At 39.3% G+C, this 18,819-nt stretch overlaps 2 protein-coding genes across 14 annotated transcripts in view; one reads left to right on the forward strand and one right to left on the reverse strand.

The window, feature by feature from the left end:
- LOC309631707 (serum paraoxonase/arylesterase 1-like) overlaps nucleotides 1–8,219 on the forward strand; it is a 45,122-nt gene extending 36,903 nt beyond the window's left edge. Inside the window, 3 exon segments of the mRNA XM_082398554.1 lie at nucleotides 518–678; nucleotides 4,847–5,038; nucleotides 5,248–8,219. The gene's annotated coding sequence lies outside the window, so the exon portion shown is untranslated.
- The window catches only part of PPP1R9A (protein phosphatase 1 regulatory subunit 9A), a 296,255-nt gene that overhangs the window by 7,127 nt on the left and 270,309 nt on the right, over nucleotides 1–18,819 (reverse strand). For 6 of the 13 annotated variants that reach the window (XM_082398187.1, XM_082398188.1, XM_082398178.1 and 3 more), the window contains 4 exons: nucleotides 4,820–5,018; nucleotides 2,753–2,872; nucleotides 1,771–1,794; nucleotides 491–673 (listed from right to left, as the gene is read on the reverse strand). In XM_082398187.1, the coding sequence (XP_082254313.1) occupies nucleotides 491–673; nucleotides 1,771–1,794; nucleotides 2,753–2,872; nucleotides 4,820–5,018 (526 nt within the window). Of the gene's footprint in view, nucleotides 1–490; nucleotides 674–1,770; nucleotides 1,795–2,752; nucleotides 2,873–4,705; nucleotides 5,019–18,819 lie in introns of all 13 variants that reach the window. The other 7 variants (XM_082398189.1, XM_082398186.1, XM_082398190.1 and 4 more) reach the window with 4 other exon arrangements.

The following is an 18,819-nucleotide window of genomic DNA, read 5'->3' on the forward strand; positions in this document are numbered from 1 at the left end:
GGACAGGGGAGGGAGGGCACGGCCTGCACTTGGTGGGGGAAGAAAGTTCTGGGGAGAACGCAGTCCCGGTTTTTGCGTGGTATGCAGGGAAGAGTGAGGGTGGGGGGAGCAATGAGTTAAAAAAAGGGAAGATTCATGGACCTGGGTTTTAACTCTAATGTCATGGGAGAGTCCACATCGGCCATTATTAAAACTCATACTACACAGGAAGTAAGTAGAGTTAATACATGGACCATGTGTTGCTTGGCGGAAGCTATGGAGTGAGCCCCTAGCTCTCCTGCTCAACAGCCTACTACTGTTTGATTCAGAACCCGACGACTTTCCGAAACTTCCTTTACCACTCAGAAATCATTCAAGGTCCTTTCTGCTAACTGGGGGGGAGAAGTACCTCTCAGATATGCAGGATGCTCTCATCTAATGGAAACGTTTTAGGCGCTATGTGTAATACAAATTATACTTGGTAACCTAACACAAACATATAATTCTTTACCTTAAGTTTATTTCCATCCAACTGCAGGAGTTGCTCTCCAGTGATGTTTTGGGCACTGAATTCAGAGACATACTGCTCCAGATTTAGGCTCATTAGCCAGTGAGAAACCTGCTGCACGCTCCATTCATGAACGGCCCGATTCAGACACTGACTGTGTTTGGGAGACTGTCCGTCATCAAGAATCTGAGGTAGGAATGTTACGCAGGGTTGTTAAAGGACCGAGAAGCTGTAGCTCAGTACGGCATGTGATGCTATCAAAAGCCATTTCTTGCCTACTAGAGCCACACTTGTTTTTAAACCATAAAGTAAACGAATGGTTCTAGCTGTATGTATAACACACACAAAGTTATTAACTCTACATTTTGTGTAGGTATTTGGAAATTTAAAAATTCCCCCAAACAAAGCATTTTAATGTAGGAAGTTTAAAACTGAAAAATACACTCCAGTGTTGCAAGGTTTTACATTAAAACACTATGGAAAGATTATCAGATGCAGAAAACGAATACATCATTAATCTCTATATGTAATGCATCACTCTGCACTGATCCTCTGCTAAGACATCAGAGATATGTAAAGATACATTTAAAAACACTGAGGTATATCTTTTACTTAGAAGGGGAGAGCATTAAGTCCTCAAGCATTCTTAGGGGAAATTTCACAGCCATTATATTTCACTTGAGCGGCAAGCAAACCTGTGAGGAAGGTAGGACAGGTAATTTCCATAATTACTTTTAATAAACGAGGCAAGTGAGGCCCAGAAAGTCTACAGATCTGTCCAGTATCACGCAGCTAGTAAGTGGTGGAGCTCAGCATTTACTGGTTTATTCCAAATCCCAGGCTCTGTCCAAGGCAGGACATTGCTACGAATAGTGCAAAGGGCAGCTTGGTTCCTAGAAGCACTAAGCTGAGAGGAGATGGAGGCAATGATAAATCTGGGAGAAGAGACAGGAGTCGCCTCAGTGACCATGCAGGGAACACAGAGGAGGGGATGGGGGAGCTGAGATGAAGGCAAAGGGGGTGAAACGCAATGGGCTGCGTCAGGGTAATGGTGATGGGAGACACAGCAAGGGACTCTGGAGGTGGAATCTGGAGATCCTCTCGAATGTCTTTTCAACTAAGACATAGACAAGCGCAGACAGTGTAACTATTTAACACGAGGAAACCCTCTGCTACAGAGGAAAGTTTCTTGTCTTGTTTGATTTTAAATCATTTGCAAAGAAGGAAAAGAAATGTCAGACAATACCATGTCAGCCACCACACACAGCCCACTGAGAGCTCACCTCATCATCTATCATATCCAGGCTCTGAGTGAGACAGCAACAAAGGAACCAAAAAGAAAAGTGTTACAGGAACAGGAGACACACATGTACAGTACAAAGTTTTAATACAATTAAAATCACGCCAAGCCTACAGAATATGGGCAGAAGAATTTAAGGGGAAAAAACGTTTTACAAAGCAAAAATCACGTTAGAAATAACTAAGAACAAATATTTAGGGTGACTATATCTCTACTTACAGCGCTTCTCCCCAGCCCCACCCCCGCTCCCAGTACTGGTATTTCTTTCTTCTACTTATCTCTTGGAGCACTAAGTCAATCACCAGTGTAATCTTCTGCCCTCCTGTACACATTATATCTCCTGAGAATCCATTGTAATGCACACTTGACCCTGGCTTCTAAGTAAGTGGTTCTCCCCTTGTTTTCCTTCCTTATCACAACTGCACCTCTCCCTCTCCACTTCGGTGATTCTCAATCAGGGGCCACTCCCCACTCAGAGGGAACATCAGGGATGGTGAAAAAGGTGAGGGAGGAGGGGGATGGATCGTCTGTAAACTCCCTCGAGATTTCTTTTTTTTTTTTTTTTGCCGCACCTCGCAGCTTGCAGGATCTTAGTTCCCCAGGCAGGGATCAAACCCGGGCCCCCCTGCAGTGGAAGCACGGAGTCCTAACCACTGGGCCTCCAGGGAATTCCCTCCCTTGGGATTTCTGGGCCGTTCCCTATTGCTGCTCTCCAGTGCCCAGCCTCCCATCCCCAACCCTCTGTGGATAGTCATCCCATCTATATCAAAGAAAGGCTGAGGAGGTCCCTAGACAGCTTAAAGGGGCTCAGAAATAGTACTTTGCTTCCATGTTGAGACAGGGAGGGAGCGAAATCATGAGGATTGATATGCAAAATCTGCCTAAAAACATTTTCCCCGCTGATAGTTCATCGGTAAAATGTATGATCTGAGAAAGCAGCTCTGTCGTCAGTGCCGTGCATGTACCTCATCTGATGAGAGCACCAAGGACTGAGAGAGCCCAGGTGTTTTGGGTTCTGCTCCCAGGCCGCTCAGGTCTGCTGAACTGGTACTGCTGGGACTGAAGTCATCATTGAAGGTAAAATTCTGAAAAAACAAATAAAGCTCACTGTTAAATGAGCATAGTGAGTGAACCAGAGGTAGGTATGTTTGCAAGTTCTGGAAAGGTTCTTTTTAAGTAATCTTAGAAGAGATTCATATTTGGTTTGGTGACCTTCACCCGGCAGTGGTTGAGAACACTGTGCCTTCTGCGCTGGATAGGGAATTCTGAGTGCTTTCTCCATCACATGAAAGGATAGATGTCTTAGAGAAATGATTCTTCAACCTCTCTTCAAGGGTACAGCATTCATTATCCTCTGCAACTGCTCAGAGGGGTAATATTAATAAGCCTATCTTCTTTGACCCTAATCGTGATAAGTAACAAAGTAAAAATACAAGATGGTGTGGTGAGCCTGAGTTATTAGCAACAGATGGCAATCCATATTAGAAAGGTAGCTTGAGCACCCCCTGGGAAGGATCGCTTGCTGTTGGCCATGATAAATACTGTGAGAGATGGCAGATCCTCTCCTGGATGTAACCTTCAAGATGATGAGTTCTGGGGTAGGTCACAGTCTGCCATTACACTAGTAGTCACATGCTAAAATACAACTCTTGCACAGCACCAACGGAGTACCAAAGAGGCTGCAGCACGGACAGAAACACATTTCCAAATAATCACCTGGGGGTTGGGGAGATTGAGGGTGTGTACGTAAAACTTCCCCAGAATTTCATTAAAATGTTCAGTGGATATTAAAGTCAAATGAATTCACATCCAGTGCAAGATAATGGTAGAATCTATTCAAACAACATTTAGATTTCTCAGATCCAAGACTGAAAATGTTTCAAGACCGAAGTGGCCTTCTGCTTCCAGAACTTCTTTTGCTAATAATTCTAGAAGGACTGGCTTTCCTGGAGCTCTAAGCACCTGACCAACACCATCTTGTTTCCTATTCCCCTTCCTTAGGAACCGGACTGTTAGTTTTCCATTAGGTTCACTTGCACTGGGTTTAGCTGGTTGTCAAGAATAAATACCATGCCAGAGGCTAGAGAATTCAGTACCAAACAAACGCCAAGTTTGCTAAAACTTCAGAAAAGGAGACGAAATCAGAGCACAAGGAGCTAGGCTAGTAAAACATTTAAGCAGGTGAGCATTTAACACAGCACATTACCATTTGACATTGTCATTGGAGATATGACCCCAAATTCTGTCGAAACCTTATGAGCTGTTGACCCCAAGAAAAGAATTAAAGTTAACATTAATCACAGGTTTCTGTTTGAGAAAGAAAAGTGAACACTGATAAAAGGAGACCAAACAACATGTGAAAGTTAGCCACCGTATGTGTTTCAATAAAATGTTAGGTAAGGTTTGCAGCGTCATGCTGGAAATAACCATCGTGCATTTAAAAACAAATAAGCATATAATTCCTCATTCTGCTAAAGTTAAAAAACTTTGGTGATAGAATTGTAACAGTTTATCAACATGGAAGTTTGATTTAAAAGAAGAAATAAGTAAGGGTGCTATGTCAGCATTGGTTTGTTTGAAAGAGTTTCATTTAGATATACTGAACACATATTCAGTCCCAAATTTATTTGTTTTCCAGTAAATCTTGAAGAGCACAGCAAAAATAGTTTTGTAATGTAATTTAAAGTGGAATACTTGGTAAACAGATCTATCATACTGTTCCATGATTCAAATGCATCTTTCCCAGCATGGCTTGACTGTCAAACTGAGATTAAGTAGCAGTATGTGAAAAGACAGGCAAATCAAAGATTAACGTACAATCTAGAATGGAACAGTGTTAAAGAAGGTGATGGTTAAATGAGGCTTTCTTCCTCCCCCACACAAGAAATACCACGCATTGTTTACTGCAGTGTTATCACATTGGTTTCTCGGACCCAGAGTATACACACAAGTTGAGAATGCTTTCCAAAGCTCGAAGAGGAGGAAGGATTGGGGGTTTTCTTGTTTGCTTTTTTAATCCATGTGTTTTCTACCTTAGACCCCTTTTTATCTGAAATTAGAGTTTCAGGAGAAGGCTGAAGGGGACTTGCAGATGCAGGCAGGTTCCTGAAGGAATAGGATCCTTTCCGGCTTTCGTTAAACCACGAGAAAGGCAGGCCCGCTGACGGCGTGGAGGCCTGAGCAGTGGAGGACAGCTTCGGTTTCCAGTGTTCCAGGCTGCCGCTGAAGATCCTGGGTTATGAAAAGAACGGGTATGTTAGACAACGAAAAGGCAGACGTAAAGCTTATTGAAATGAATTCTGAAGGGACTCTGAATATAGTTTGAAGTCATAGTTTGAGAAATTATTCTACACAACGGATAGAGTAAAAATTTTGCCCTTTTGACTAGAACGTTAATCTTAATAGTTATCTTTTTTTGGTTAATTTTAATTTTTCTTTTCTTTTGGGCCACACCACGCAGCATGCGGAACTTCCCTGACCAGGGATGGAACCTGCGCCACCTGCAGTGGAAGCGCAGAATCTTAGCCACTAGACCACTAGGGAAGTCCGATAGTTATCTTTTTTGCATCTAAATGGATTCTATAACAATGATCAATATTTTGTTATCATTATTGCCACGATGAATTTTATGAAATGTGCCTAATAAATGTATGTGGATAAATTAGTATCAGTGAGGGGCATGGTCTTTTAGGAATTGCTATTAAGTTAATCATCACAGCATTCCCTTTATTTGGGTCACATAACAGTGCCTCACACTAGTGACATGAGCTCATAACCAGCATTCTACCCTGGGCTCCTCTGAGCACAGGTTCTCAAGAGCCTGAGACTTTAGAAAATGATATATTTAGATACTTGGAAATTTCTGGGTTCATGATACTTTAAGCAGAACACACACCTTATTGGTTTTTCATCATAATCTTAGTGCCTTATCACAGGAGGAACATCAGACCCGAGGTCCTAAAATCGTACACACTTCCTGTGTACATGGCCTTGGGCCTTCTCTCAGAGTCTATTTCCTCATCCATAAAAGGTGGTTATTTTATATATATCATATGTGGTTGTTAAGAATTAAATTAGATAAGTGTGAAAGTGCTTTGAAAAATGTAAAGGTATAAAGGTCTATGCTTATTTAATATTTAAAGGACTCAAAGGCATTTGAAAAACACAGTTTGAAAACAGACTTTTGGGACTTCCCTGGTGGTGCAGTGGTTAAGAATCTACCTGCCAGTGCCGGGGACACGGGTTTGAGCCCTGGTCCGGGAAGATCCCATGCACCGCAGAGCAACTAAGCCTGTGAGCCACAACTATGGAGTCTGCAAGCCACAACTACTGAGCCCGAGTGCCACAATTACTGAAGCCTGTGCGCCTAGAGCCCATGCTCCACAAGAAGAGAAGCCACTGCAATGAGAAGCCTGCGCACCACAAGGAAGAGTAGGCCCGCTCGCCGCAACTAGAGAAAGCCCGTGCGCAGCAATGAAGACCCAACGCAGCCAAAAAATAAATTAATTAATTAAAAAAAAAGAAAGAAAGAAACCAGACTTTTTTTTCTTAATGCAGTTACCTGTATATTTATATTTACCTTTTGGTTAAAAAAAAATTATCAGGAGCTGAGGCAGGAATGGGCAGTAGTTTCTATGCACTTGGAAGAAGTCACCCTCAATACGTCCAAGTGATCTCTGATATAATGCCTATTATTTGTTAGCTGCTGATGTCATGACAACAAAGAGATTCCCTTTCAATTAAAAGTGCCTCAACAGCATGGCTTACGGACAACTTTTGTCCCAGATGTATACTGAATTTCAACCGTCTCACATCTCATTTCTCATTATTTTGAAATAGTATATATTTCAAATTTATATAGGTAATACAACTCCTAACAATTCCTGTTCATTTCCAAAGATTAGTGAGAATCAAATGGGACAATTAATGTAAAAGCATCTTGTAAACTGTAAAGCAATATATGTGTAAGGGGATTATGAGAACGATAACTGAAGAGAATGCAAAAGTCCGTGAAGTTTTGGTAGCATACTGAAACAACAGGTTGGGTCAGTAAAAGTGTTTGTCACACTAAAGATTCCAGAAGATCTGATGATTTTAATGGTGTATTTATTTAAAAAAAAAAACAAACCCAAAGGGGTCTGCAAGGATAATAAAGAACAACCAGAGATGTGTCAACCTTCAATTTTATCCTGAAGTTTAAACTAAAAAAAAATTTGTATCCTTAAATCCACTTACTATCAAAAAATGGGGGGATGTGGGTTTACAATAACTGAACTTAAGAAAGCATGCTAGCAGAGGCAGATTGGTCTTCTGTAAGAAGCACTTTTTATTCCTGGGTCTTGGACCAGTGCAGTGGTCCCCAAATAAGTCTGATAAGGATCATCTGAAGCAGCTGTTCAAATACAAATTCTTGGGTACCTGGACTTACCAAGTTAGAATTTGGGGGAGAGGGAGGAGTTGACCTGGAATATATATTTTTTAATAATACATGTCTGAGCTCACTCTTAAAGTTTTTAATAACTATATTTATTAATATTATCCTGAATACAAATGTGAGGTTTCTGGAGCAGAAACAGGTTATTATTTACTTACAAAAGTTATTGCACTGGTTTCCCATGCCCTAATTTCCTCTTTCCAGGCTGACACAATGGGAACAAGTTGTCATCCTATACTTGGTCTACATTATTGGTGAGGAATCTAAAAAATATGACTCTGGATGATTATATAGGAGAGGGACAGCTGTCTCCCTTCTTTCCTCTGAGAGAGGGAGAGACATCTTACCTCCTTAATGTAAACAATTCAACTTGAGAAGGATCTTGGGTTCTTATGCTTTGGAAAGTAATATATGTCAGAGTAATATATGTAAGTAATATATGTCAGACTAGTGTCTCCAGCTTTACAGCCCCGGGAACGTCTCCATAGAGTTGGGTCTCAGCCCCCTCTCCCCATCCCCACTTCTGGAAAATGTAATCACATACCTCTGGGGAGGTAAATCTCTCTGCAGGTAAATCTATCTATCTAGTCATAATTTAACTTCTCAGGCTTATCGTTTAGCTCAGGTCCCACATTCCACTAAAAATGCTCACAAAGCTCTGACTGTGCAGAAACATAAAAATATTTTCCCTGTAGTTTCCCTCTTATAATTGGGGATATTTGAGATTAATTGGACCTGATGATTATTTTCCTCCTCTTTGGTTATAAATTTCTGAATCAATTAATCAAAGTAACATGGGAATTTTTTAAAGAGTTCCATCCATAATTCAAATAAGGTATGGTAGTGCTTAAATATATGGATACTGTTTTAAAGTTTATAAACAGGCCATAATGAATGACAGCATGAGTATCTTGTCCTACTCCCAAGTGAACTGCCTTTGTAGCAATGCTTTTAAAACAACCACCACTACCACATTAAAAAAAATTTTTTTTAACATCTTTATTGGAGTATAATTGCTTTACATTGTTGTGTTAGTTGTTGCTGTATAACAAAGTGAATCAGCTACAAGTATACATATATCCCCATATCTCCTCCCTCTTGCGTCTCCCTTCCACCCTCCCTATCCCACCCCTCTAGGTGGTCACAAAGCACTGAGCTGATCTCCCTATGCTATGCGGCTGCTTCCCACTAGCTATCTATTTTACATTTGGTAGTGTATATATGTCCATGCCACTCTCTCACTTCATCCCAGCTTACCCTTCCCCCCTCCCTGTGTCCTCAAGTCCATTCTCTACATCTGCGTCTTTACTCCTGTCCTGCCCCTAGGTTCTTCAGAACCATTTAAAATTTTTTTTTAGATTCCATATATATGTGTTAGCGTACGGTATTTGTTTTTCTCTTTCTGACTTACTTTACTCTGTATGACAGACTCTAGGTCCATCCACCTCACTACAAATAACTCAATTTCGCTTCTTTTTATGGCTGAATAATATTCCATTGTATATATGTGCCACATCTTCTTTATCCATTCATCTGTCGATGGACACTTAGGTTGCTTCCATTTCCTGGCTATTGTAAATAGTGCTGCAATGAACATTGTGGTTCATGACTCTTTTTGAATTATGGTTTTCTCAGGGTATATGCCCAGTAGTGGGAATGCTGGGTCGTATGGTAATTCTATTTTTAGTTTTTTAAGGAACCTCCACACCGTTCTCCATAGTGGCTGTATCAATTTACATTCCCACCAACAGTGCAAGAGGGTTCCCTTTTCTCCACACCCTCTCCAGCATTTATTGTTTGTAGATTTTTTGGTGATGGCCATTCTGACCAGTGTGAGGTGATACCTCAGTGTAGTTTTGATTTGCATTTCTCTAATGATTAGTGATGTTGAGCATCCTTTCATGTGTTTATTGGCAATCTGTGTATCTTCTTTGGAGAAATGTCTATTTAGGTCTTCTGCCCATTTTTGGATTGGTTTGTTTGTGTTTTTGATATTGAACTGCATAAGCTGCTTGTATATTTTGGAGATTAATCCTATGTCAGCAGCTTTGTTTGCAAATATTTTCTCCCATTCTGAGGGTTGTTTTTTCATCTTGTTTATGGTTTCCTTTGCTGTGCAAAAGCTTTTAAGTTTCATTAGGTCCCATTTGTTTACTTTTGTTTTTATTTCCATTTCTCTAGGAGGTGGGTCAAAAAGGATCTTGCTGTGATTTATGTCATAGAGTGTCTGCCTATGTTTTCCTCTAAGAGTTTTATAGTGTCTGGCCTTACATTAAGGTCTTTAATCCATTTGGAGTTTATTTTTGTGTATGGTGTTAGGGAGTGTTCTAATTTCATTCATTTGCATGTAGCTGTCCAGTTTTCCCAGCACCACTTATTGAAGAGGCTGTCTTTTCTCCATTGTATATTCTTGCCTCCTTTATCAAAGATAAGGTGACCATATGTGCGTGGATTTATCTCTGGGCTTTCTATCCTGTTCCATTGATCTATATTTCTGTTTTCATGCCAGTAGCATACTGTCTTGATTACTGTACCTTTGTAGTATAGCCTGAAGTCAGGGAGTCTGATTCCTCCAGCTCCGTTTTTCTTTCTCAAGATTGCTTTGGCTATTCAGGGTCTTTTGTGTTTCCATACAAATTGTGAAATTTTTTGTTCTAGTTCTGTGAAAAATGCCATTGGTAGTTTGATAGGGATTGCATTGATTCTGTAGATTGCTTTGGGTAGTATAGTCATTTTCACAATGTTGATTCTTCCAATCCAAGAACATGGTGTATCTCTCCATCTCCATCTGTTTGTATCATCTTTAATTTCTTTCCTCAGGGTCTTATAGTTTTCTGTGTACAGGTCTTTTGTCTCCTTAGGTAGGTTTATTCCTAGGTATTTTATTCTTTTTGTTGCAATGGTGAATGGGAGTGTTTCCTTAATTTCTCTTTCAGATTTTTCATCATTAGTGTATAGGAATGCCAGAGATTTCTGTGAATTAATTTTGTATCCTGCTACTTTACCAAATTCATTGATTTGCTCCAGTAGTTTTCTGGTAGCATCTTTAGGATTCTCTATGTATAGTATCATGTCATCTGCAAATGGTGACAGTTTTACTTCTTCTTTTCCGGTTTGGATTCCTTTTATTTCTTTTTCATCTCTGACTGCTGTGGCTATAACTTCCAAAACTATGTTGAATAATAGTGGTGAGAGTGGGTAACCTTGTCTTGTTCCTGATCTTAGTGGAAATGGTTTCAGTTTTTCACCACTGAGAATGATGTAGGCTGTGGGTTTGTCATATATGGCCTTTATTATGTTGAGATAAGTTCCCTCTATGCCTACTTTCGGAGGGTTTTTAATCATAAATGGGTGTTGAATTTTGTTGAAAGCTTTTTCTGCATTTATTGAGATTATCATATGGTTTTTATCCTTCAGTTTGTTAGTATGGTGTATCACATTGATTGATTTGAGTATATTAAAGAATCCTTGCATTTCTGGGATAAACCTCACTTGCTCATGGTGTATGATCCTTTGAATGTGCTGCTGGATTCAGTTTGCTAGTATTTTGTTGAGGATTTCTGCATCTATATTCATCAGTGATACTGTCCTGTAGTAGTTTTCTTTTTTTGTAACATCGTTGTCTGGTTTTGGTATCAGGGTGATGGTGGCCTCGTAGAATGAGTTTGGGAGTGTTCCTCCCTCTGTTATATTTTGGAAGAGTTTTAGAAGGATAGGTGTTAGCTCTTCTCTAAATGTTTGATAGAATTCACCTGTGAATCCATCTGGTCCTGGGCTTTTGTTTGTTGGAAGATTTTTAATCACAGTTTCAATTTCAGTGCTTGTGATTGGTCTGTTTATATTTTCTATTTCTTCCTGGTTCAGTCTTGGAAGGTCGTGCTTTTCTAAGAATTTGTCCATTTCTTCCAGGTTGTCCATTTTTTGGCATAGAGTTGCTTGTAGTAATCTCTCATGATCCTTTGTATTTCTGCAGTGTCAGCTGTTACTTCTCCTTTTTCATTTCTAATTCTGTTGATTTGAGTCTTTTCCCCTTTTTTCTTGATGAGTTTATCATTTTGTTTATCTTCTCAAAGAACCAGCTTTTAGTTTTATTGATCTCTGCTATCGTTTTCTTCATTTCTTTTTCATTTACTTCTGATCTGATCTTTATGATTTCTTTCCTTCTGCTAACTTTGGGGGTTTTTTGTTCTTCTTTCTCTATTTGCTTTAGGTGTAAGGTTAGGTTGTTTAATTGAGATTTTTCTTGTTTCTTGAGGTAGGACTGTATTGCTATAAACTTCCCTCTTAGAACTGCTTTTGCTGCATCCCATAGGTTTTGGGCCATTGTGTTTTCATTGTCATTTGTCTCTAGGTATTTTTTGATACACTCTTTGATTTCTTCAGTGATCTCTTGGTTATTTAGTAGCGTATTGTTTAGCCTCCATGTGTTTGTATTTTTTACAGTTTTTTTCCTGTAATTGATATCTAGTCTTATAGCATTGTGGTGGGAAAAGATACTTGATATGATTTCAATTTTCTTAAATTTACCAGGGCTTGATTTGTGACCCAAGATATCATCTATCCTGGAGAATGTTCCATGAGCACTTGAGAAGAAAGTGTATTTTGTTGTTTTTGCATGGAATGTCCTATAAATATGAATTAAGTCCATCTTGTTTAATGTATCATTTAAAGCTTGTGTTTCCTTATTTATTTTCGCTTTGGTTGATCTGTCCATTGGTGAAAGTGGGGTGTTAAAGTCCCCTACTCTTACTGTGTTACTGTCGATTTCCCCTTTTATGGCTGTTAGCATTTGCCTTATGTATTGAGGTGCTCCTATGTTGGGTGCATAAATATTTACAATTGTTATATCTTCTTCTTGGATTGATCCCTTGATCATTATGTAGTGTCCTTCTTTGTCTCTTGTAATAGTCTTTATTTTAAAGTCTATTTTGTCTGATATGAGAATTGCTACTCCAGCTTTCTTTTGATTTCCATTTGCATGGAATATCTTTTTCCATCTCCTCACTTTCATTCTGTATGTGCCCCTAGGTCTGAGGTGGGTCTCTTGTAGACAGCATATATACGCATCTTGTTTTTGTATCCATTCAGCCAGTCTATGTCTTCTGGTTGGAGCTTTTAATCCATTTACATTTAGGGTAATTATAGATATGTATGTTTCTATTACCATTTTCTTAATTGTTCTGGGTTTGTTACTGTAGGTCTTTTCCTTCTCTTGTGCTTCCTGCCTAGAGAAGTTCCTTTAGCATTTGTTGTCAAGCTGGTTCGGTGGTGCTGAATTCTCTTAGCTTTTGCGTGTATGTAAAGGTTTTAATTTCTCCATCAAATCTGAAAGAGATCCTTGCTGGGTAGAGTAATCTTGGTTGTAGGTTTTCCCTTTCATCACTTTAAATATGTCCTGCCACTCCCTTCTGGCTTGCAGAGTTTCTGCTGAAAGATCAGCTTTTAACCTTGTGGGGATTCCCTTGTATGTTATTTGTTGCTTTTCCCTTGCTGCTTTTAGTATTTTTTCTTTGTATTTAATTTTTGGTAGTTTGATTATATGTGTCTTGGTGTGTTTCTCCTCAGATTTATCCTGTACGGGACTCTCTGTGCTTCCTGGACATGATTGACTATTTCCTTTCCCATATCAGGGAAGTTTTCAACTATAATCTCTTCAAATATTTTCTCAATCCCTTTCTTTTTCTCTTCTTCTTCTGGAACCCCTATAATTCGAATATTGGCTTGTTTAATGTTGTCCCAGAGGTCTCTGAGACTGTCCTCAATTCTTTTCATTCTTTTTTCTTTATTCTGCTCTGTGGTAGTTATTTCCACTATTTTATCTTCCAGGTCACTTATCCATTCTTCTGCCTCAGTTATTCTGCTAGTGATTCCTTCTAGAGAATTTTAATTTTCATTTATTGTGCTGTTCATCATTGTTTGTTTGCTCTTTAGTTCTTCTAGGTCCTTGTTAAATGCTTCTTGTATTTTCTCCATCCTATTTCCAAGATTTTGGATCATCTTTACTATCATTACTTTGAATTCTTTTTCAGGTAGACTGCCTATTTCCTCTTCATTTGTTTCGTCTGGTGGGTTTTTACTTTGCTCCTTCATCTGCTGCGAATTTCTCTGTCTTCTCGTTTTGCTTAACTTACTGTGTTTGGGGTCTCCTTTTCACCGGCTGCAGGTTCGTAGTTCCCACTGTTTTGGGTGTCTTCCCCCATTGGGTAAGGTTGGTTCAGTGGATTGTGTAGGCTTCCTGGCGGAGGGGACTGGTGCCTGTGTTCTGGTGGATGAGGTTGGAGCTTGTCTTTCTGATGGGCAGGACCACATCCAGTGGTCCTGGGGTATCTATGAACTTAGTATGATTTTAGGCAGCTTCTCTGCTATTGGGTGGGGTTGTGTTCCTGTCTTGCTAGTTGTTTGGCATGGGGTGTCCAGCACTGGAGCTTGCTGGTCATTGAGTGGAGCTGGGTCTTAGCATTGACACAGAGATCTCTGGGAGAGCTCTCACTGATTGATATTACGTGGGGCCGGGAGGTCTCTGGTGGTTCCATGTCTGAACTCGGCTCTCCCACCTCAGAGGCTCAGGCCTGACAGCCAGCTGGAGCACCAAGACCCTGTCAGCCACACGGCCAAACTTTAAGCTTGATTTATTTATTTAATTTGAGTGTCCATCTTTGACTCTGTTCCCATATGGAATGGATCTTGATCTTATATATCCTTTTCTTAATCCTCCTTGGAACTAGGAAAAAGAGAGTAATGTATCACTTCATTTCCAGCATAGAGTTCACTGTCCTCTACCACTTTTAATAGGTAGGAAATAAGAATACTGTTGCCAAATTGTTGTCATTCTAATGCCCTATTTGAAAAGGACTTTTGGTAGTTCAAATCCTGTCCAGGTTAACATTTCAAAGAAAATCTGTAGACCACGTCTCATTAAACCCTTTCATAAAATTCTCACTGCCAGGAAAATACTCAAGAGTAAAAATTCCATGTGGAGTTGTACATCCAGCACTAAAGACGGGTCCGAAGGCCAATGTGATGAATGTGATCATAGAAGCTCAGCCTTGGATAATATCCAGAGGCTTTCTGCTCTAGCTTTCCACATCACGATAACAGAGGAACAAAGGAATAGTCACATAGAAAGCAAAGAGAGCCCACTTCTAAGGAGACAACCACTGTCCTCACTGCTGCAAACCATCAGATCCTGGGGTATTTTGAAGACTATTTTCCAGGTCTGGCTGTGTCCCTGCTGGGGCTGTATCCTGTCCCCCTCATTTCTTTGTGTATCCTTGACTCTAAAACTCCCTGAGCTGATGGAACCTCTGTGTGGTTCCTAGTATCCTTCAAAAAACTGAACAGTGGTACGCTTCCATTTGCTTGGACCTAGAGTATAGAATATTCATTTAAAAAAGCAAACTCTTCACTACTTTAAAATTATAGACCTATCAGCTCACCAGCTTTCTAAAATAAATGCCAATTTCCTTTTGGATATACAACTCTCGGGCCTACAAAAGGAGCAGAAAGGGTTTGGTAACAGTTATTTTACTATTGACCACTCTTATAGTCTGTTTCACTTTGTGGAGAAATCTGTTAAGAATAACATTAAAATTCTTCCTTCCCTCCTTCCCTCCCTTCTTAACTTTTTTGACTCTGAGGGCAGGTTATGGGCCAAGGGGCATAAACTCCATACAGATCCTTAATAATTCCCTTGAAAAATCAAGATTGGTAGAAATGAATACTTAATAGATCTAAAAATAATTTCTAGAGGATCAAAACAGGCATGTGTGCTATACTTGCTTCATTTTCTTTTTTAGCTTATACACTAAAGACTCACTATCATTTTTGGAAAAAATAGATTCACAAATCACTGCTATATCCCTGATTGTTTTATTGTTAGGAACTGGGAGAAAGCATGTCTTCAAATTAAGTCTCTATAATCCGAAAATGCCATTTGCTGGGGGTGTGAGGTGGGGAGAGTAACTGCCTCCTGGCATTTAAATAGTTTATGGTTAACAACTCTATAAAACAATTAACTCATTTATATATCTTCAAACCAGTTTACCCTGGTGCTAGCACCCCAAAATTAAGTTGCTCAGGTAAACATTCCATGGTGATTTTTTTTTTTTGGTTTGTTTTAATTTTGAATACAATTAAGTATTCAGAGTCTAATTGGATGTCATCAAAATATAATTAGGAGTTCAGAAACTTCCAGAATAGAAAAAGTATAAACAGAATATAGAATTCAAGCAGGTAGTAAAGGAGGTTAATTGAAGAAAGTTAGGTGCAACCAGAGGAAGGATTGCAGACCTCCATTTACTCAAATCAGATGAAGTAATTCTGCAAGGTTCTAACATCCATTAAGGACACGGAGGTTGTAAAGCCAGCCCCTTCTGAAGGGGACTGAGAGACCTGAACAGGTAACAGCTATTACAAGCAGGTGTCCATCTGCAGCCAGGCCAACAACCTTGAAATATCCTGCTTCTAGATCCTGAGTTATGGTCTAAATATCTGATCAATAACCAACAGCCCATTTGAGATGGTCAACATAGAGTGCTTAACCTTAACTTATGATGGGGTTCAGCACATGCTACCCCCAAACAGGGCACACCTTGGCATAGTGAATATTTTAAGCTGAAGGAATTTGAGAAAAGGCAGGTGCAGGAAGGGCTCTCTGACCTTCCCCATCTCCCCTGAACCAGGTCATAAGACCCTCATGTGAGAGAGGTACCCTCCCTATACCCAGAGGAAAGGAGCATCCTTAACTCCATAGATGGACAGACGCCAAGAGGAACCTGAGCAAATGAATGAACAGGCCTGGTTAAGTTTCCCCAGTTTACTACCCTTAGCCTCATACCTTTCTGTCCTATCACACTTCCCCACAACTTTCCACACTTCATCAAACCTAGGATAAAAATTCTCCAGGCTTAACTCCTTCTTTGGGTCTTTATTTCCTAATGAAGGCTCCTGTGTCTCATAAAACTTACATTAAATACATTTGTATGCTTTTCCCTTGTTAATCTGTCTTCTGTCAGTCTAATTTACAGGGCTTCAGTTGAAGAACCTAGGAGTGTAGAGGGAAAAATATATTTTTTTCTTCCCGTACACTCACTTGAGATGGAGAAACTGTTTCCTTAATGAGTCTTCCCCATACTGGGAAGATATAAAATGAAACAGCAAGATGATCATGTAAATAAAATCCATATTATCAAAACAAAAATATTAGTTTAGGAATAATAAATATACTGGTTAGTTTTTAAGAAAATTTGTATTATTAGAAACTGAGAAAGAAACTTGTCTATTGAGTCTACCTTAATATATTTAACTGATTTCAGATTTAACTAATTAAGGTGTAAAACTACCACACTGATAAAGAGTATTGGGATGTTTAGAGTCACTATAGTTATTTTAATTTAGTAGATTTTCAAGAGTTTTTTAAAGTATGAAAAGTGTTGATTTGTTAGGAATGTAAGTTTGTCAGGTTTTAGGCACTGGAAATTACTTAAAAGGAAAACTAAATAGATTAAATTTATAAATGCAGCTAAAAACAGGACAGACAATTATGGGGGATCAGGTCTGCTCTCCTGAGGCTAAGCTAATATTGTTCAAAGGTTTTCATGGAAGTGAAACCTTTTTTATTTCATATAAAATTTTACTTGATGTGTAAAACAAAATGACGGGATTTGTAAGTTGAGCCAAACTCAAAAAAAGCTAGGTTTTAAAATTGGAGACTTTAACAAATTACTCTTAATTTATAACCCAAATAATCCTCTTTTCAAGAACAAAGCTACTACCTTTGGGCATTAAAAATATCAAGTGAAGGAGAGAGCCCACGTGAGCTACATGGCCAAGGTTAAGTTCTCCAGTGGTGAGTTTTTGCCATCACTGTTCATGGCCACTAGTGGCTTGGTAATGTGCGCTCTAAAACTTTTCAGGCTCAAATTATTCTGCCATTTTCTAATGGCCGTTCTCCACTGGCATTTATAACTACATTTTTGTTTCTCGTTTTTTAAAATGTTTTTTTTTTTTTTTGAAGGAAAAAGCTGGCTCCTCTCTGGGGTGCCTCTGTGGACCGGGTGTAGGCAGAGAAAGGGGTTTCTCTCTCTGTGTGCGTGTGTTTATCCCACTCCTCAGCTCTTCTGAAAGGGTGTGTTTCAACTCCAGCTCAGGAGCAGAGGCTTGGCCCTTGCTCAGCAACAGGGCAGAACTGCCCTCCAGGTACTTGTCATGCAGTATAATCTCAAACCCACTGCAGTACCATGATTTATCTAAAGTTTCTTTGAGAGAAACTGCCTGAACTATAATCCATATGGTCCATTTATTCGTCAAGATAGTACCAAAGTCACCCCTGCGTGAATGAGACTGCCAGCAAAATATGTCCAGAGAATATTTTGTTTTATATCCCTGCAGTAAGAATTACTTTAAGCATTAATAGTGATGATAGCCATTTATATTTACTAAGGACTTAAAATGTGCTTAAATGTGATCTCAATCCCCTTAATGACCTGAAGAGGTAAATACATGTTTCCATCTTATTGATGAGAAAACTGAGGTACAGAGAGGTGAAGTAACTTGCTCAAGAGGACAAGGGGCAGAGCTGCGATTTGAACTCAGGCTCTTAATCGCCTTGACATTATGCTCTTGGCTTTTACTGGAGGCCACTGTTATATTTACTATGAAAGTACTGCTGAAGATGTTCTGTTTTAAGTACCAACCTTACTTTTTGCTTTATCTTGTTTTTCCCTATCCGATTTACTTTTAAAACAAATTATACTGTTGTACCATATGTATTTTTGTATATACACAAATAATATTTGGAACAAAGAGGAGTACATATAGATAAAAAAAGAATAAACAAACAAATGAATACATGCTAATTTACAGACCAACAAAAGAGTCAGAAATCAAAAGAGTATGTTTTTCATAGAATCATATAGATCAACACTGTCCAAAAGAAATATAATATGAACCACATAGGTAAACTAAAATTTTCTAGTGGCCACATGGAAAAAAAGAGGTAAAATTAATTTTTATGACATAGTTTATCTCACCCAAAATATTCAAAATATTATTTCAACATGTAATCAGTATTATAAAATTATTAAGATACTAAGATATGTCACATTCTATTTTTTTCCATGCGAAGTCTTTGCAATCGAGCATGCTTTTTCTCCTACAACACATCTCGATATAGACAAGCTACATTTCAAGTGCTCAACGGCCACATCTGACTAGAGACGGCCATGCTGGATAGTGCAGGCAGAGATGCATAGGGAGTTACAGACCATGTCGTTTTAGTTGACCACACTTATTTTTTGGTAGGAAACCAAGGTCCAAGGAATTCAGACTTACCTATGGCAAAGTCAGGACGAATACTGGATTCCAGCTCAGTGTTTTCTCCACTGTTCACACTTCTAAGGTGAAAGCAGATCTGCTTCCACAGAGGAGCGCCATCTCCCTTCCCCATAATTTTCCCACGCGCCACCTTCTAGCCTTGCTTTGAGATACACATATCTGCTCACAGGGCTTTCCATTCAGTGACTAAACTGGGAGCTTCTCCTACAGAGCTCCAAAAATAGACACTCCGCTGACACCAGTGGCTCCTTATTCTAAGGAGAG

The sequence above is a fragment of the Balaenoptera borealis genome (genome assembly GCF_965194805.1).
Source record: "Balaenoptera borealis genome assembly, chromosome: 7".
NCBI classification, from domain to species: domain Eukaryota; kingdom Metazoa; phylum Chordata; class Mammalia; order Artiodactyla; family Balaenopteridae; genus Balaenoptera; species Balaenoptera borealis.